Source organism: Drosophila obscura, unplaced genomic scaffold (assembly GCF_018151105.1).
Source record: "Drosophila obscura isolate BZ-5 IFL unplaced genomic scaffold, ASM1815110v1 contig_73, whole genome shotgun sequence".
NCBI classification, from domain to species: Eukaryota; Metazoa; Arthropoda; class Insecta; order Diptera; family Drosophilidae; genus Drosophila; species Drosophila obscura.
Window position 1 is genome coordinate 8,073,455 of NW_024542865.1, and position 16,546 is coordinate 8,090,000.

The 16,546-nt window shown below is 55.1% G+C and overlaps 4 protein-coding genes across 6 annotated transcripts in view; 1 reads left to right on the forward strand and 3 right to left on the reverse strand.

Annotated features, from left to right (window-relative positions):
* Positions 1-63: 63 nt before the first annotated feature.
* On the reverse strand, positions 64-2,571 carry LOC111082294 (inhibitor of growth protein 3). Of its 2 annotated transcripts, XM_022378487.2 has the most exons (3): positions 2,352-2,571; positions 1,683-2,278; positions 64-1,160 (listed from the first exon to the last, which is right to left on the reverse strand). In XM_022378487.2, the coding sequence occupies exons 1-3, from the start codon at positions 2,449-2,451 to the stop codon at positions 219-221; spliced, it is 1,638 nt and encodes a 545-aa protein (XP_022234179.2). In that variant the 5' UTR covers positions 2,452-2,571; the 3' UTR covers positions 64-218. The 2 variants fall into 2 exon arrangements, with proteins under 2 accessions (XP_022234179.2, XP_022234178.2); XM_022378486.2 differs by having other exon boundaries at positions 64-2,278.
* Positions 2,572-3,332: 761 nt separating this feature from the next.
* LOC111082292 (C-mannosyltransferase dpy-19 homolog) lies at positions 3,333-6,921 on the reverse strand. Its single transcript, XM_022378484.2, has 8 exons — positions 6,849-6,921; positions 6,689-6,788; positions 6,312-6,573; positions 5,917-6,238; positions 4,371-5,831; positions 4,099-4,292; positions 3,865-3,990; positions 3,333-3,796 (listed from the first exon to the last, which is right to left on the reverse strand). Exons 2-8 carry the CDS (start codon positions 6,732-6,734, stop codon positions 3,592-3,594), a joined length of 2,616 nt encoding a protein of 871 aa, XP_022234176.2. The 5' UTR covers positions 6,735-6,788; positions 6,849-6,921; the 3' UTR covers positions 3,333-3,591.
* Positions 6,922-6,991: 70 nt separating this feature from the next.
* On the forward strand, positions 6,992-10,306 carry LOC111082293 (serine/threonine-protein kinase fused). Its single transcript, XM_022378485.2, has 4 exons — positions 6,992-7,363; positions 7,464-8,854; positions 8,922-9,496; positions 9,568-10,306. The coding sequence occupies exons 1-4, from the start codon at positions 7,253-7,255 to the stop codon at positions 9,927-9,929; spliced, it is 2,439 nt and encodes an 812-aa protein (XP_022234177.2). The 5' UTR covers positions 6,992-7,252; the 3' UTR covers positions 9,930-10,306.
* Positions 9,921-16,546, reverse strand: part of LOC111082296 (zinc metalloproteinase nas-7) — a 24,581-nt gene continuing 17,955 nt past the window's right edge. For both annotated transcript variants that reach the window (XM_022378490.2, XM_022378489.2), the window contains exons 2-5: positions 11,210-11,485; positions 10,971-11,144; positions 10,476-10,912; positions 9,921-10,146 (exon numbers count right to left, since the gene is read on the reverse strand). In XM_022378490.2, the coding sequence (XP_022234182.2) occupies positions 9,967-10,146; positions 10,476-10,912; positions 10,971-11,144; positions 11,210-11,414 (996 nt within the window). In that variant the 5' untranslated portion in view covers positions 11,415-11,485 and the 3' untranslated portion in view covers positions 9,921-9,966. The remainder of the gene's footprint in view (positions 10,147-10,475; positions 10,913-10,970; positions 11,145-11,209; positions 11,486-16,546) is intronic.

A 16,546-nucleotide genomic window follows, 5' to 3' on the forward strand; every position in this document is an offset into this window, starting at 1 on the left:
TCACCGCCAGAGCCAAAACAAGAGACGAACGAATTTTCGAGATTTCTTCTTTTTTTTTTGTGTTCCTGCGCAACTCCTAATTCCATATTTATTCATTTCGATTGTTATTGTATTATGTATTTTGTGTGTGTATTATTATTCTCTGGTAGACATTGTTAAGTACTCTAGCGTCGCAGCCACCCTCTACCACGGAAGGGCGCCAGCAACCTGAGTCAGCCTCAGTTCTTGCGGTTGCCCCTGCGCCGCATGGTGGCGGTGCACTTGGGGCAGAACCACTTGCCCTTGGGCGGCTGGGTGATGCCCACGCATGGGTAGTGGAACCACTCGAACGGACAGGCGTCGTTGTCGCAGGCCACCATGTCGCCGTATGACACCTGGTTGCAGGTGCAGTAGCGCGGCTCGTTGGGATCGTACGACCACTCGCCCTCGTTCGGCTGCTCCAGTACGAGTCCGATCTCGCCGATATTGAGATTGGAGCCCGGCACCAGCGTCGTGGGGGCCATGCCGATGGCCGATGTCACGTTGCCCACATTGGTGGCCATCGTAGTGGTCACGTGACTGGCACTCATGCCGCCAGCTGCCGTGTTCATGGCCTGTGAGCCATGCGGCATGCCCATGCCGCCCAGGACGGCAGCAGCCGTCGAGAGCATGTCCACAGAGTCCACGCTCATGGAGGAGGACGACGAGGCAATGGAGTTGCCCGAGGAAGAGCCGGCCAGAGCCGACTGCACAGCAATCGAAGCGGGCATCGTGGCAATGGTGGCACTCATCTTCTTCTTGCTCTGCTTCTTGTCCTGGTGGTGGTGGTGGTGGCTGCTGCCGCTGTGGCTGCTGTGGTGATGGTGGCTGCTGCCGTGGTGCTGCTGCTGCTGCTGTTGCTGCTGCTGTTGCTGATGGTGGTGGTGCGATGCTGCGCCTCCTACGGCCCCGGCCGTGACCAGTGTTGACTGTGCCGTGCCCACTGCCGCTCCTCCAGTTTGCAGAGTACCTTGTCCTGCGGTCGACCAGAAATCGGCGGTGGTCCCAGCCCCATGGATGGCCTCATAGCTGGCCTTCAGGCTCGCCGTGCGTCGTCCCTGCTGCATCTGCTGTGTGGCCACGATCGCCTGGCTGGCGGCGGCCGCAATGGCGCTGGAGGCCGCCGTTCCGCCGCCCAATTGCTGTAGGTTATAGGTGACTGTGGTGTTATTAGTCGAGTGCGAGGCGTGGCCGTGGCCATGTCCATGACCATGCCCATGGCTGTGGCTGTGGGTCTGGTTGTGGGCATGCCCGTGGCTGTGGCTATGTCCGTGACTGTGGCTGTGCCCGTGGCCATGGCCATGGGTCGGAGCTGCTGCCACTCCAGTCGAAGATAGGGCAGCTGCCACGGCTACCGCCGAGCTGTTGAGTACGCTGTGTCCGGCGTGACCCGAGTGCTGGCTCAGATTCGTGGGCAGCTGACGGACCACGGAGGCGCTGCTGACCAGCGAGCTGTTGCCCAGGCTGCTGCTGGCTGCCCCAACCACACCGACGCCGACACCGCCGACACCCCCAACACCCACGGCCACTGGCAGGGTGAGGTGGGTGGCGGCGATGCTGTTGGTTACGTGATTGGGGGCCGCCGCATGTGCTGGATGGACGGCCAGACCAGCGGCTGCGGCCGCTGCTGCTGCTGCGGAGACGGAGGATGAGGCGGCACTTACGGTGGGCAGCGAGTGGTTGAGATTGGCCCGCTTCTCCGGTACGGGCACGGTGCAGATCGTCTCGCGACGCTTCTCCAGCTTGCGATGCCGCTGACTGCTGCTCAGATGGGAGCTGGCTATGCTGGTGAGGGCGCTGCCAGCGACGGAGCCAATGCCGGAGCTCGGTAGGCCCAGGTTGGTCGGTCCTGTGCCAATGCTGCCTGTGCTGGTGATGATTCCCGCCGCGCTGTTGATCGAGCTGGCCCCGTAGTAGCGGTTCTCCTTCTGGTTCATGCTCAACAGCAGGGCTGTGGCGGCCGTGGAGTTGCCGTCGAGCTCGAGCGAGCGACGCTCGAGAATTTCGGTGATGCCGTTGTTGTCCGCCTCCAGCTCGCACTTGAACTTGAAAAGCTCGCTGTCCAGGCGGCGCAGGTAGCGCTCAACGAGCTCGTGTATCTGGGTGGCAATGGCCACCTTCTCGTCGGCGTCTTCCATCACCTTGAAGTACTCTGTGCGCAGGCTGTGGAACTCGGTGTCCATGGATTCGTGCTGCAGCTCGTCGCGCTTGCACTGCTTGAAGAACAGGTGCGACTTCTTGTCCAGCGAGTCCATGTTGTCTGGATGTCAAGCAAACAAAAGGGGGGCTAAGTTTTTAGCATTTGTGGGGGTGGTGTTGGGGGTGGTACTCACTCTGCACGGCCAGATCAAGCTCTCGCATTTCTGTGAAACGGTCGCGCAGCTCCTGGGGCAGATGCTCTATCATCTCCAGGTAGTCTTCCAGATATAGCATGATGATTGTTTGCTTTTTTTACTACGCCCAAATACTAATATTTTCGATTTTTCTATGCAGTGACAGGAAAAATGCGTCTCACAGGGCTAGTGTTGGTAAACGGTGCACGGGTATATGGGACTGCTGGAAGGCATAGTCATATTCGCACACTGGCAAAGTGTGGAGTTGTTATCGATAGTGGATGCTGCTATCGATTTTCAAATTGTGCCGGCAATAGAGTTTTCCTGGGCAGGTTCTGTTTTTTCCACAAAATATGCACACGAAATGCAACTAAAGCCAAACAACAAAAATATATTTATTTCCTTTAGGTTTACGCGACATTTTGTCAGTACAATAAGCACATCTATATATATATATATATATAGCCATATATATATATATATATATACATAGGTATTTTTCAACTTTATTTATAATCTTTTTGTTGTTGTTGTTGTTGTTTGTTGCTGCCAGGCAAATTCTGTTGTTGCCTGGCTTGGGTTTAAGTTTGCACGGCGCACGGCTGGGCTACGCTACTACTCCATACCATCCATATACTACATTCTGACAGGCGCACACGCGCATCCACGTCCGCGTCCACGTCCACGTCCGTCCACTACGTTTGTGTCGTAAATTTAAATGTAAAAAGCTTAGCTTAAACTTAAACTTAACGAAAGTATTTAAAGTTTAGAGTCGATCCGTACAGCTAGAGTAACTTATGCACGAGGGGAAGTGGAGGGGCACAAGGGAATGATCCAAACGAAACGAAAAACAGAGTCTGAACAGAGTCGAAGCTGCTTAAATGCAATCCAGTCATTAGCTATCGGGAAGGTGTTTTTTCTATCTCTTTTGGTGTCGATATATCTCTCCCCCTATCAGGGACAGGAACAGGAACAGGCACTGGGACTGGAACTGGGACTGGGCGTGGAACTGGTGCTGGTTCTGGTGCTGATGGAGGGCTGTGGCAGAAGGCTGCAAATGGATGCAAACCATAGAAATACTAAACGTAAAAGTAAACGTAAATACATAATACATAATAGATAATAGATAATCGTACATAATAAAATGCTAGTTCCTAGTCACAATCTATGTAAAACACAGTCGATTCTCCCCCTCCCCAACCCAACCCGTCCAGTCCTCCCAGCCGAAGCGAGACCGACCTCACATGGCCATCTCGGGCATCTTTGCGTGCTTCAGTATGATCTGCACACTCTGCGAGAACATCTTAATGATGCCATAGTTGTCGTTGGTGTACACCTTCAGGAAGCTCGGCACCTGCTTGTGCAGCAGCTCGTGACAGAACTGCGGATATTTGCGATTCGCCGGCTGCTTGTCATCCCAAATGGACAACAGATCGCAATCGTCGCTGCAAAAGGGTGCATCGGAAACGGCATGAGCGTCAGTTGGTTAATGGATTTTGCCCTGGGCACTCACCGCACTTCGTTGGTGCACTCGTCTAGTGATATGATCAAGTACTGGATCTTCAGTTCGGCGCACTGCTTGTAGATGTCCGACGACTGCTGGCGGCTGTACACCGAATACGCGTGCTCTGTGCGGTCTCTGTGGGAGAGCGAGGGGAGGAGGCATGCCAGACACATCAATTAGAGCGAGACAAAAGCAAAAAGTGGTGTGGGTGGGGGTGAGGGTGAGGGTTGGGTATTTACTTACGCCATTTGTCGCATCTCAAGATGGGCATGATTCACAATGGGCCGCCTGGTGGTCAAGTGGACGGTGCCAATAATCTCGACGGGTCCGGCAAAGACCGCATCGCGTTCCGTGTTCAGTTTGATCCATTCGAGCATGCTCTCCAGATCGTCAGCGCTGTGCTCATATTTCGCTGGGAAGTACTCCTCGCGTATGTTCTGCTCGAGGGATGCAAAGGGAGGCATTAGAAGCTAGTACCCAAGCTGGAGGCTAGAGGCTAGGGGCTGGTTACTCACCACCATGCCCGGATCGAACATGCTGAGTAGGAAGACGGCCAGCGAGACGGACCAGAAGATATTGCGCTGGCGATGATACCACACCTTGGAGCATATGGTGGGGGCTATCACACAGCCCTGGGTGAAGCTGAGGAAGAACAGTTTGCGCACGGCCAGGCCGAGTATTGTGAAGACGAGCATCTGCAGGAAGCTGTACATGTAGTGCATGTTGAAGATCTGCGTGTTGGCTGTGGGCACCACGCTGCTGCTGCGGCGCGACGCAGTTTTTGCATTTGGCATGGAAGCCGTCGACGTCGCCGTCGCCGCCGCCGGCTTTTGGCGCCGCTGACCGCTTCCGTTGCCGGCGGGCGACGGCATGGCTTCCTCTTCGGTGGCTGACATGGACGGCTGCGTTTCATCATCATCATTGATCACTTCGTGAGCTTCGTGGACGGCCGCCTCTTCTGCATTGGCAAGCTCTGGCTCCTGGTCTTCGTCCGGCTCTTGCTCCAGTGGCGGTTCCTCCTCTTTGGTATCCTTTGTGGCATGCTGCTGCCGCTCCTTGCGCTGCTTGTCGCTGTTGCGATGGATCTGGGCCTTCAGGCGCTTGATGTTCTTTATGAAATCGTCGCGGGCGGGCGGCTGCTGCTGCTGCAGCTTGGCCTTCTTGCGCTTGTAGCGCTCGTAGTCGTGGTCGCAGCTCTCGAGCATCTTGAAGCACTGCTGCAGCTGCTGCTCGGTCTGCTTGTTGGACATGTCGGTCATCGAGACGTGATGCTCCTCGAGGAAGTCCTCCAGCACGTAGTTGCGGGCCCGTTCCCGCTGCTCCTGGCTGGCCGTCGTTGGCACATTGCTCTTGCGCCACTTGCGAAAGAACATGGCCAGCATGACCACCCCGTACATGCAGTAGGGCTTCACGATCAGCGTCTTCACCAGCTGCCATAGCTCCGACCAGGCAACGCGGGCGTACAGCGGATTGCAGGCCGACAGATTCGTCACGAAGTTGACGTTCACCTGGAAGGCCCAGTGGGCCCACAGGTCGCAGTAGTGCACATAGTTGTTGTCCTGCACACTCAGCACTCCCGTCCGGCGCAGCACATCCACCAGCTTCTCCTGCATGCTGCCCGCAAAGACCAGCGCCAGCAGGATGAACTTGAACGAGAAGTAGTCGCTCTGCAGCGGATCGTTGACGTGCCGCCGACTCCGCACCTGCCGCACCACCGTGATCAGAAAGAGGCTCGTGGACACGCTCAGCTGCCAGGTGAACAGCAGCTGGCTGTTCCCGTGCGACAGCACAAAGGCGATCGCATTGCCCAGCAGATGCGACAGCGAGTAGTCCAAGGCGAACGCATTCGCCACATTCGTGGGCATGGTGTTCATGTTCCACGAGGTCATCACGATCATAATCTGTGTGGCAAAAATGATGGTGGAGAACTGCCAGGAGAGCAGGGCGCAGGCGGTGAACATCGATAAGACAAATATCTGAAATTCGAATTGCAATCAGGATCATTCGAGAATTTGGCAGGGGTGGGGGTGGGGTGGGGAGGGAAGCCTCCCCGTCTCGTACCATGAACAAACGCGAGCTATGCTTCTGCCTGTGGATGACACGCCCAATGCAGATGCACAGATAGAACATCTGCAGGAATATGAATGGGAAGGCAAAGTTCTCGCGCGCCACCGGCCGCTCGTATATCTTCGAGACGAAGCTGTGGAACATCAGGTACGAGATGACGCCGTATATGCCCCCAAAGACATTCTCGCTGAGCAGCGTGCCGTACAGGTAGAGGACCAGCAGTGTGACGCCGCCCATCAGCCAGACGAACTCAAAGTAGAACTGCATCGGCTGGAGTATCGGATTGTAGCCGGATCGTACCAGGTGAAAGAAGTAGCTGCACAGAGACGATACGATTAGATTAGCAATGTATAGTGTGGGGGGTGTGTGGGTTGGGGGTTGCTACTTACGCCGCAACCAGCTCCGGCAGGACGTAAAACCGTTGCAGCACATTCACGCTATTCGGATACTCAATGTCGGTGACGTTCTTGAGCTGCTCGTAGCCGTGCCAGAAGTCCGGGCCATCGACCAGCTTCTTGTAGAACGTATAGTAGAGGGCATCCTCGCGCCGCAGTAGCGCCTCGCGCTCCAGCTGATTGAGTGTCTGGATGCTGGTGCGCGTCTCAAAGATGACGCGCACATGCTGCATATACAGGAAGAAGAAACCCGAGCCTGCAAAATCAAGGTTTACTTTCGGCCCAACTTCGTTCGACTGCCAGGGGCGGTGGCGGGCGCACAGGCCCAGGCCCAGGCCGGCCGCAGCTTTTGCTTGAGTCTCCCAACTTACCAATTAGCGCGGTGGAGAGAATGATGTACAGATTGGGCTCGCGCATCGTGCTGCGTTTGCGGTTTTCTCGTTATCTTCTACTGTGTGGCTTCTGCAGAATCTGTGTGTCAATATACCAATCATTATTTGTTTCACAATAATGTCTTTCGCCTGTCCTTACCACCGAACTGAGAGACACACAAAATACAAATCAGCTGTTCCGTAGAGGTGGCCACCTGCCGATAAGCACTTGCGCTCCCCCGCAATCGATTTTTCACTTGGATTTGTTGCCACTTGTGGCAAGCAAAACGACCTGTTGGGAGGGAAATTTCCATTGCAACTTGTGGCTCGAAGTCCCAAGTCCGCTATACAAAGTGATCGTGAAGCCAATGGATTGGCATTGTAGCTTTTGAGCCAATCTTTGCGGATTTTCCGTTGTTTCCGTTCGCCGGCGTTGCCAGATCCAAGCATCTGGCCACACTTCCAGCCCCAGCGTAGGCGGCATCAACAGGCACACAGATTGAGATAAATAAATAAATTGTAAAAATAAAAACACTCAGAGATTGGGCTAGTGACAGAGACACGATGAACCGCTACGCGGTCAGCTCTCTGGTGGGCCAAGGCTCCTTCGGCTGCGTGTACAAGGCGCAGCGACGCGACGACGAAAAGGTGGTGGCCATCAAAGTCATTTCCAAGGTAAGTGCGTGCGCCGCGCTGCGAGTGGGATGCAACAAGTACCCGACAGCCATGACCACACACACACACACACACCCACCCTCCTCTACTGTTTTTCCAGCGTGGGCGATCGAATCGAGAGCTGAAGAACCTGCGCAGGGAATGCGACATCCAGGCGCGCCTCAAGAATCCGCATGTCATCGAGATGATCGAGTCCTTCGAGTCGAAATTCGACCTCTTCGTGGTCACGGAATTCGCGCTGATGGACCTGCATCGGTATCTGTCCTTCAACGGGGCCATGCCCGAGGAGCATGCACGTCGTGTCATCGGCCACCTGGTCTCGGCCCTGTACTATCTGCACTCGAATCGCATTCTGCACCGCGACCTGAAGCCGCAGAACGTCCTCCTGGACAAGAACATGCACGCCAAGCTCTGCGACTTTGGCCTGGCCCGCAACATGACCCTGGGCACCCACGTGCTCACATCCATCAAGGGCACGCCGCTGTACATGGCCCCCGAGCTGCTGGCCGAGCAGCCGTACGACCATCAGGCGGACATGTGGTCCCTCGGTTGCATTGCCTACGAGAGCATGGCCGGGCAGCCGCCCTTCTGCGCCACCTCCATCCTGCATCTGGTGAAGCTGATCAAGCACGAGGACGTCAAGTGGCCGAGCACGCTGAGCAGCGAGTGCCGCTCCTTCCTGCAGGGCCTGCTGGAGAAGGATCCCGGCATGCGGATCTCCTGGACGCAGCTGCTCTGTCATCCCTTTGTCGAGGGCAAGCTCTACATAGCCGAGGTGCAGGCAGAGGCCGCCCAAGCCTCGCCCTTCATAAATCCCAAGGCCCCCAAAGACCCGCCCAAGCGTGTCAAACAGTCCAGCCAGCGGACGGCCGACTTGAATGACGTTCTGGCGGCGCTGAATCTTGGCGATGCGGCCAACGAGAATCTGAGCACCTCCCGTGACAGCATCAACGCCATTGCCCCCAGCGACATTGAGCAGCTGGAAACGGATGCCGAGGACAACGGGCATCGCGTGCTCGTTCCCTTCGCCGATGTCTCCTTCCGGGACATGCCCAACGCTTCAGTCACTTCCGAAGCTGCGGAAGGCGAAGGCGGCGGCGGTGGGCCGCTTGTCAACTCGCAGACCTGCTTCGTGAGCGGCAACTCCAACATGATACTGAACCACCTGAACGACAATTTTCCCGTTGAGGTGCCGGCAACATCAGGTGCAGGCGGCAAGGGTGTGGCCGCCAAGCTGAAGGCGGCCCTCAATCTGCGGCAATCGGCGCGCAGCAAGGACCTGGAGAAGCGCAAACTCAGTCAGAATCTGGACAACTTCTCGCTGCGTCTCGGCCAGAGTATTGACACTGAGGCGCAACGCAAGACCACGGAAATGCTCACCGCCCAGGAGAGGAAATCGCGCGACAAGGATCCACAGCAGCAGCAACAGCAGCAGCAGCAACAGCTGAAGCAATCGATGCACTCGACCAACGACGAAAAGCTGAGCAGCGAGTGAGTGGAAAAAAGATCATGGGTGCGGGTCATCTAATCTGTTTCTGTATCTGTTGTTTGTTGTCAGCAATACTCCGCCCTGCCTGCTGCCGGGCTGGGACAGCTGCGACGAGTCGCAGAGCCCGCCGATCGAGAACGATGAGTGGCTGGCCTTTCTGCACCGCTCCATACAGGAGCTGATGGACGGCGAGTTTGACTCGCTGAAGCAGCACAATCTGGTCAGCATCATTGTGGCGCCGCTGCGTAACTCCAAGGCCATTCCCAAGGTGCTGCAGAGCGTGGCCCAGCTGCTCTCCCTGCCCTTTGTGCTGGCCGAGCCGCTGATGCTGGTCGATCTCGATCTGATCCGGAATGTCTATGTGGATGTCAAGCTCGTGCCCAATCTCATGTACGCCTGCAAGCTGCTCCTCTCGCACCGCCAGCTGAGCGACTCGGCGGCATCCGCTCCCCTCACAATGGGCTCCCTCAGCCGCACCATGCGCAGCATACCGGAGCTGAGCGTCGAGGAGATGAGCACCGCCTGCAGCCTGTACGAGCTGGTCTGCCACTTGGTGCACCAGCAGCAGCAGTTCCTCAGCCAATTCTGCGATGCGGTGGCCATTCTGGCCGTCAACGATCTCTTTCTCAATTTCCTCACCCACGGTACGATCCATCCTGCAACTAATCCGTAATCCACCACCCACAAACCACAAACCACATCCAATCTCTTGCAGAATTCAAGCACGCTGACTCGGACTCGAACTCGGTGCGGCTGGCGGGCTGCATGCTGGCGCTGATGAGCTGCGTGCTGCGCGAACTGCCCGAGAACGCCGAGCTGGTGGAGAAGATCGTCTTCAATCCCCGTCTGCGTTTCGCCGCCCTGCTCCAGAGCCGCCATCAGCTGCTGCGCCAGCGCGCCTGCCAACTGCTACGGCTGCTGGCCCGCTTCAGTCTGCGCGGCGTGCACTGCATGTGGGGCGCCGACCTGCGGAGCGCCCTGCAGGCCCTGGCCGAGCAGCAGCTATGCCCGGCCATACGCTTGGAGGCTGCCCAGACCCTGGACGAGCTGAGCCAATTCAGTTTCTTTGTGGCCTAGCAGCCCACCGCTTTATTCGCATCACTCCTCTCTAGCCCTAGCCGAACAGTTCCTGCAGGTTGCCCTGGAAGTAGTCGAGCAGCTCGTCGATGTAGCTCCCGAAGCGATCGAAATTGAGCAGATAGCCCTCGTTGCAGTCCTGCTCGTACATCTCGTTCAGCTTTGAGATGTCTTTGTCGGAGAGGCCGCGTCGCTGGCCCAGCGAGGCGTACGGATCCTGGCAGGATTGGAGATGAAAAGACCGACATGATAAACAGATATTATGCATTAAGCAAGGACAGACATAGATACAGCGAAGGAAAACGAGAGCACCCTCTAGGAAACTCTCTGCTCTCCATGGAGATTGTGCGTCTGATTTAGAAGTAGTCGAGGGTTCTCTTGTAGCATTAGATTAAGCATAAATAACTGAGGATTTAAGCATCTGTTAAGCATCCCCTTTAGTCGTAGTTCTATTCTATAAATCAGAGATCTGAAGAAGCTCCGCCTACATCTCCTGCTTGCCTGTTGCCTGTTGCCTGTCTCTCTCTGTCTTGGAGCGGAACTCACCAGTGGCTCGATGGTGGCCTTGCCATTCTTGCTGAATGCCCGCGAGCTGTAGTGCATGACGCTCTGGTAGTCGTACTCCACGCCAAAGTTGGTGATATGCGTGCGGGCGTACTTGTTGAAGTTGTGCGCATGCCCATCGAGTATGTTCTCCCAGTTGATCTTCACGTACTCGTCCCGCTCCGTGGCGCTCTGCTGGTGATAGAAGCCCAGCGCATGCAGCAGCTCGTGCACCACCACGCCATGCGTCACACACTTGGGCGTGTTCAGGTTGAGCACCTGACCGCCCTGCCGCCGGCCCACGCTCGACCAGCAGCCCGAGTAGTTGCCCTTGATCATCAGCCAGTGCTTGTCGCCCTGCTCGTACGGCCGGAAGCGGATGCAGGTGCGCTCGTGGTACTCCTTAAAGCCCCTCAGTATGACCATCGTCTCGTTGGCAGCTGTTCGAATTAAATGAATCAATAAATGAGTATATTCCACACTGCTCGAAGCACTCACTGAAGTCCTGCGGATCAATGTAGAAGGGTATGGCCGCCTCCGGCCAGGTGCTGCGTTCGTTCAGCAGCCCATTGCGCAGCAGCTCGCGATGCAGCATTATGTCGCCCTCGAAGAGGCCGCAGTGCTCCCAGATGTTCGTGTCGCTCTCCTCCGTCCAGAAGTTGAAGGCCGCACCTGCAAGCAACCGATTAGCGGCTGTTCAACTGGTGCACGGACACACCGACCCCCGGGATACCTACTGTTGTGCCTGCGCAGCATTTGCATGTTGGCGCCCCAGCGTGGCGCGGGTGGCACTGCAGGATTGAGGCGAGCCAAGGCTGCTGCGGCTGCGGCGGCTGCGGCGGCTGCGTCTGGCTTGGAAGAGGGCAGACCACTGGCGACCATGCCCAGGGTCAGTGTGGTGAGTGTCAGCCAGCGTTGAGTGATAAGCGAACTTCTCGGCATTGTCTGGCCAAAAGAAACGCCGGCTAGGCCGCACTGCCGCTTTTATATGTATTTTTGGGCAGCGACGACGCCTGGGCACAGAAATTTCAATTGAAAGTACGAGTACTTACTCTTTTGGGGCTTCGGGCTTGGGCTTGGGCGTGAGCGTGAGCGTGGGCCCAAGCCCCATGCCCAAAGCCCAAGCCCCAAGCCCCAAGCCGCTGCTTGGATTTATGCATAACGGATTTATTGTCAGTGGCTTTTTTTGTGCTCTCTCTTTCGGCGGCGCGTATTCAAATTGGCCGCATTTACGGCTTTGGATTTTAAATTTAACTGGGATATTGGGTTATCAGTGGCAACGGTGTGCGCATATGAAAATAGCACAGTCACCAGTCACCAGTAACCAGTCACCAGTAACCAGTCACCAGTCCATTGCCCATTGCCCTCGTCGCTCAAGAGGGAGTAGAGCTGCGTCTGCCTGCAGCAGGTGCTGCTGTTGCTCCTACTGCTGCTGCTGCTGCTGCTGGTTGCTGCAGTGTAAGGAGAGTTCTTTGAACCGATCGATGGGTGAGATGGGAGATTGACAGTGACAGTGGCAGTGGCAAAAGTGAACGCTAACCGCAAACGAGATGGATGGATGGATGGCTTCTCCCTTTCTCTGACCCAGACCCGGACTCAGACTAAGACTCAGTTTGAGCAGTGGGCCAAAAGTGGGTCGCCGCATCAAGCAGCACCCACAAGAACACGATTCCGCTAGGCCACTAAGGATGGAGGTGGGAAGGAGCGAAGGAGGGGGAGGCCCACTTTTCGCAAATGAAATTCTGTCTTGTCTTCTTTTCGTTTCACTTAATTTGATATTCGGCAGCCTACAACTACGGCAATCTGCCCCCAAAAAAGACCTGGGGCACGGCTCTCCAATTACCGACTGAGCGACTGAGTGCCACACATATTTCTTGCCAGTTGCAACTAGTTGCAGGCATCAGGCAGGCAGGCAACAGGCAGGCTGCCTGCCTGCTGCACTTTCACTATGAAATTGCACCAAAAATCTAAGACACACTGCAATGATTTTGAGAACATTTTGGTCATGGCAACTGGAAATGGAAATGCCCCGGGCCAGCGGCGGATGCAGCAGCAGCAACGACAACGACAACGGGGGCAACGACAGCAACAACACACGTTGCACGTACTATCTGAGATGTACTTGATCTTTGTCGAAAACTTGACACACTTTTTTCGGTCAACGGCTGAGGCAACGACTTCCCCCAGCCAGCCCACAGCACAGCTCCACAGCTCCACGCAGCATCAGCGGCGGAAAATTCGAGGGAAATCGCTGACGCAGTCGCGTCATCATCAGCACCGTTCAAATGCAATTTTCAATTGAGAAAGTTAAGCGGCAGAGATTGCAAATTTGAGACAAGCGCTCAAGCGGGGCCGGGCCGGGCTGGGGCATCCACGTACATACAGAAGATACAAAAGTTAGATGCATAGTTAGATGCATCCGCGGAGCGAGACAGAGCCGAGTCGCGGCTCGGTCTCTCTTCCTCGAGGCGGTAATTGACTTCCTGCAAGGCGCTGAGAACGTTGGCAGTCATTATCGCTGGAAGGGGCAGGCAGAGGCAGAGGCAGAGGCTGCTCTTGCTCTTGGTCTTGGTCTTGGTGTGCTGTGCCCCCAAAAATCGTGATGCTAGGCACGGCACGGGCATGGACATGGACAGGAACATGAGCTGTGAGCTGTGAGCTGCGAGCTGTGGGCTGTGTGCTGTGGGTTCTTGCTTTATTTGTTTTTCACTTTTTGCTCACTTTCTGCGCCAATGACCCAGAAAAAGAGTCTGTTTGCACAGCCATTGAGTAGGAGCAGGAGAAGGCAGCCTGCAGATACGAGGTAGGGGAAATTCTCTCTCTAAAAATCATTCAAGAGTTGCCTGGCGATTTCTCCACTTCCTTTTGGGCCGACACATCAACTGTCATCAGCATATCAGCCATCAGCCATCAGCCATCAGCATCGGCTCGGGCTGCGGCGAATCGAATGCCAACAATGCCAAGTGCAATCCAATCCAATCCAATCCCATCGATTCCGCAGTGCAGAATCGAGATGCAAACAGCAGAGGGACAGAAAGGGATGACACTGGATGGGATGGCTGCCTAATAGACCAGAAATGTGCGACAGGCCAACGTGTGGTCGGGTGGACGGGTGGACTGTGTGTGTGGATTTCACCCAACAGGAAAGCTGCTCTGCTTTCCACTGTTACGGCACCAAAATGCAAAGTGCCCCAGTGGCCGCTCCCAAAGGCACAGAGAAAAATGAAATCAACATCAACACCAAGCGCCGCAACACACGAGCCACACGAGCAACAGTTGCTGTTGCAGCAGCAGCAGCAGCGGCAGCAGCAAGCAGCAAGCAACAAGCAGCAGCAGCAGCAACAGCAACAGCAGCAACAAGCCAAAAGCAAACCCAAATCCAAATCCAAACTGAAACCCAAACCAGTTGCGGCAGTTTCCTTCCGGAATCAATTATTTTTCACTTTGCTGATTTTTCACGTTCATGGTCACAAATTTGCAGCAGCAACAGCAACAGCAACAGCAGCAGCAACAGCAACAGCAGCAACAAAATGCAACAGTGGCCGTTGTTGTCAGTGTGTCAGTAGTGGCATTAGTGGCAGTGGCAGCAACAACAACAGCAACAACAACGGCAACAGCGCCGTCACGACTGAGTGCCTTGTTTTGTGTTTGTTTTCTGTTTGTGTTTGGGGCTTGGGTTTTGGGTTTTGGCTATGGCTTTGGCGATTTATGCTGCTGGTTTGCTGGCACGCTGCAATTTTACACATATTTTTTGTTGTATCGATGCACTGAGCTGTTGTTGCTGCTGTTGCTGCTGCTGTTGCCTTGTTTTTCAAGTGCTTTTCCGATATCGCAGTGCAGCCGCTTGCCACTGTTCGCTCGCTGCTTCCCCTTTAGCCGCTTGCCGCTTGGCTTTGGCGACACTTTGGTCGAGTGGCAGACGAACGGACTATGCGGCGGACAGACCGGTAGACTGGATGGACTGATAGACTTTTTCCAAGAAATTTCTACCGTCAATTTAACATTAGTTTAATTGGTGAAATTGGTTTTGGTTTCTGTGTTTGCCACGGATTCGGATTCGGATTCGGATTTGGTTTTTGTTTCTGCTGCTGCTGCTGCTGCTGCTGCTGCTGTTTTGGTCTCAACGCATTCGGCGAAAGTATATGTTTGCCCATATGTGGGCTCCTCCGACCGCGGAGCCTGATTAATTAGGCGTGCCCCGTGCCCCACTCCCCCGCCCAAGAGAGGCAAACTGCCACATGGGTTAAGGCTGATATTTGCTGCTCATCTTGCACATGGCTTCCAATGCTAGCTGACGCAGTCCTTCCGAATGGCATCCTTTCAGTTAGCTGCCTGCTGGCTGCTGTCTGCTGGGTTCTGGTTTTCTAGTTTTTGCCCCACACACACACACACACACACACACATATACAGAGCCGCAGGCGGCAGCGAAACGAAAGACTTAGGCAACGAACTTGCTAGAAAGGCTGCAACAATTTGCAAGCAGAGCGAAAGTTATCCCCGCCATTGATTGATTACCAACTTTCTACACTCACAGCGATTATAATATCTGCAATTTGAAATAATTCTGAAGCAGAAGCAGAAGCAGGGGGGGGGGGCAGCGCTGTGCTGCTTGGAGGCTGCCGCAGAGCGAAAGCAGAACATTTCACTTGAATTTTGCTGTGGCAGCCACAGTAAGCGACAGAGCCATAGCCATAGACATAGACAGAGCCAGCCGGTGCAGAGAAGTTTTCGCTGGCCAGCAGCGACAGTGGCTGTGGCAGTGGCACAGCCACAAAATGTTAATGAACTTAGCGTGCATGAATTACAGGAGCAACTGGCACTGCCACTGGCACTGCAACCACATCCGCCTTGCAGCGACTCTCCCCATTCAAGCCATTCAAGTCGGCTTGCCTATATTTCGCTTTTTATTTTTATCTTTATTTTTTGCATACTGCAATCATTTCTTTCTTTCTTCTTCATTTTCTCATTTCTTTGCTGTTGCTGCTGTGCCAAATCCCAAAATGTGGCACACGTCTCTGCTCAGTCGCTCCTCTGGGCGATTGGCATTGAAACGGCGTGGCTGCTGCTGCTGCTGCTGCACCTTACCTAACCAGCGTTTGGCCTATGGCCATTGTTTAAGCCCGAGCCTGAGCCCAAGCCCGAGCCTGAGCCAGCGTCTGCCCCTGCCACTGACACTGCCGCGCGCGTCTGGCTACTTTTTGTGAATTTTCGGCAGCTGCATTGCGCATACGCCGCGTACTCCGCCCAACAGCTGATGCGCCTACAACTCCGTTTGCGCTCTTGCTCTCTGGGCAGTCGCTCGTCTGTCTCGTCGCCGCTCTTAGCTGGTTGGACGCTCTCTTGAGAGCACAGAGCTAAGAGAGCGACCGAGTCCAACATCAAACACGAAGCACATCAAACCCGAAGCCCAGCCCAGCCCAGCCCAGCCGAGCCGAAGCAATGATAACAATCGCACTCAAAAAACAGCAATCACACTCAAACGCGACGACTTGAACGGCCTGGCCTGACTTGGGGCTTGGGGCTTGGGGCTTGGGGCGGCTGTGGGCTGTATGGGAAAAATTGTACCGTGGAAATGTGGAAACTTTTGCTGTGGACCACAGACAAAAAATATTATTGAATTTTATATCTGCATTAAGGAGAGTCCGTATTAAAAAGGGAAATAAAATATCAGCTTTATCATCTACGAGTGGCCTTTCAGTTGATAAGACAATGCGAGAGCGAGCGAGCGGGCTGCTGCCTGCTGCCTGCTGGTTCGACAAACTTCAGCTGCAACATCGGTAGCAGATCGGCAACAGATCGGCCACACTGCAGCCAGCCACAGCCACAGCCACCGTTGCTGCCACCGCTGCCTGCTGCCTGCTGCCATCAGTTGCGTCTGATAACAAGCCGAATGCCAAATGTATGCCAAATCAAGTGCATTGAACTCGAGCGGGGCCACGACTGCTGCTGGCAGAGGCAGAGCCAGTGGCAGTGGCAGTGGCAGAGAAGCCAGCTGCGACAGCGACTGCGACAGCAGCAACAGCAACAGCAGCAGCAGCAGCAGCAAGCAGCAAGCAGGATACACTTTGGGACAG

Coding starts and splice junctions, on each gene's coding strand:
- LOC111082294 (XM_022378486.2), bottom strand. CDS start 2,451: ATGCTATATCTGGAAGACTACCTGGAGATGATAGAGCATCTGCCCCAG. Junction 2,279..2,351: donor GCTTGATCTGGCCGTGCAGA/GTGAGTACCACC, acceptor CTTGACATCCAG/ACAACATGGACTCGCTGGAC.
- LOC111082292 (XM_022378484.2), bottom strand. CDS start 6,734: ATGCGCGAGCCCAATCTGTACATCATTCTCTCCACCGCGCTAATTG. Junction 5,832..5,916: donor ATAGCTCGCGTTTGTTCATG/GTACGAGACGGG, acceptor TTCGAATTTCAG/ATATTTGTCTTATCGATGTT. Junction 4,293..4,370: donor TGTTCGATCCGGGCATGGTG/GTGAGTAACCAG, acceptor TCCCTCGAGCAG/AACATACGCGAGGAGTACTT.
- LOC111082293 (XM_022378485.2), top strand. CDS start 7,253: ATGAACCGCTACGCGGTCAGCTCTCTGGTGGGCCAAGGCTCCTTCGGC. Junction 8,855..8,921: donor GACGAAAAGCTGAGCAGCGA/GTGAGTGGAAAA, acceptor GTTTGTTGTCAG/CAATACTCCGCCCTGCCTGC. Junction 9,497..9,567: donor TCTCAATTTCCTCACCCACG/GTACGATCCATC, acceptor AATCTCTTGCAG/AATTCAAGCACGCTGACTCG.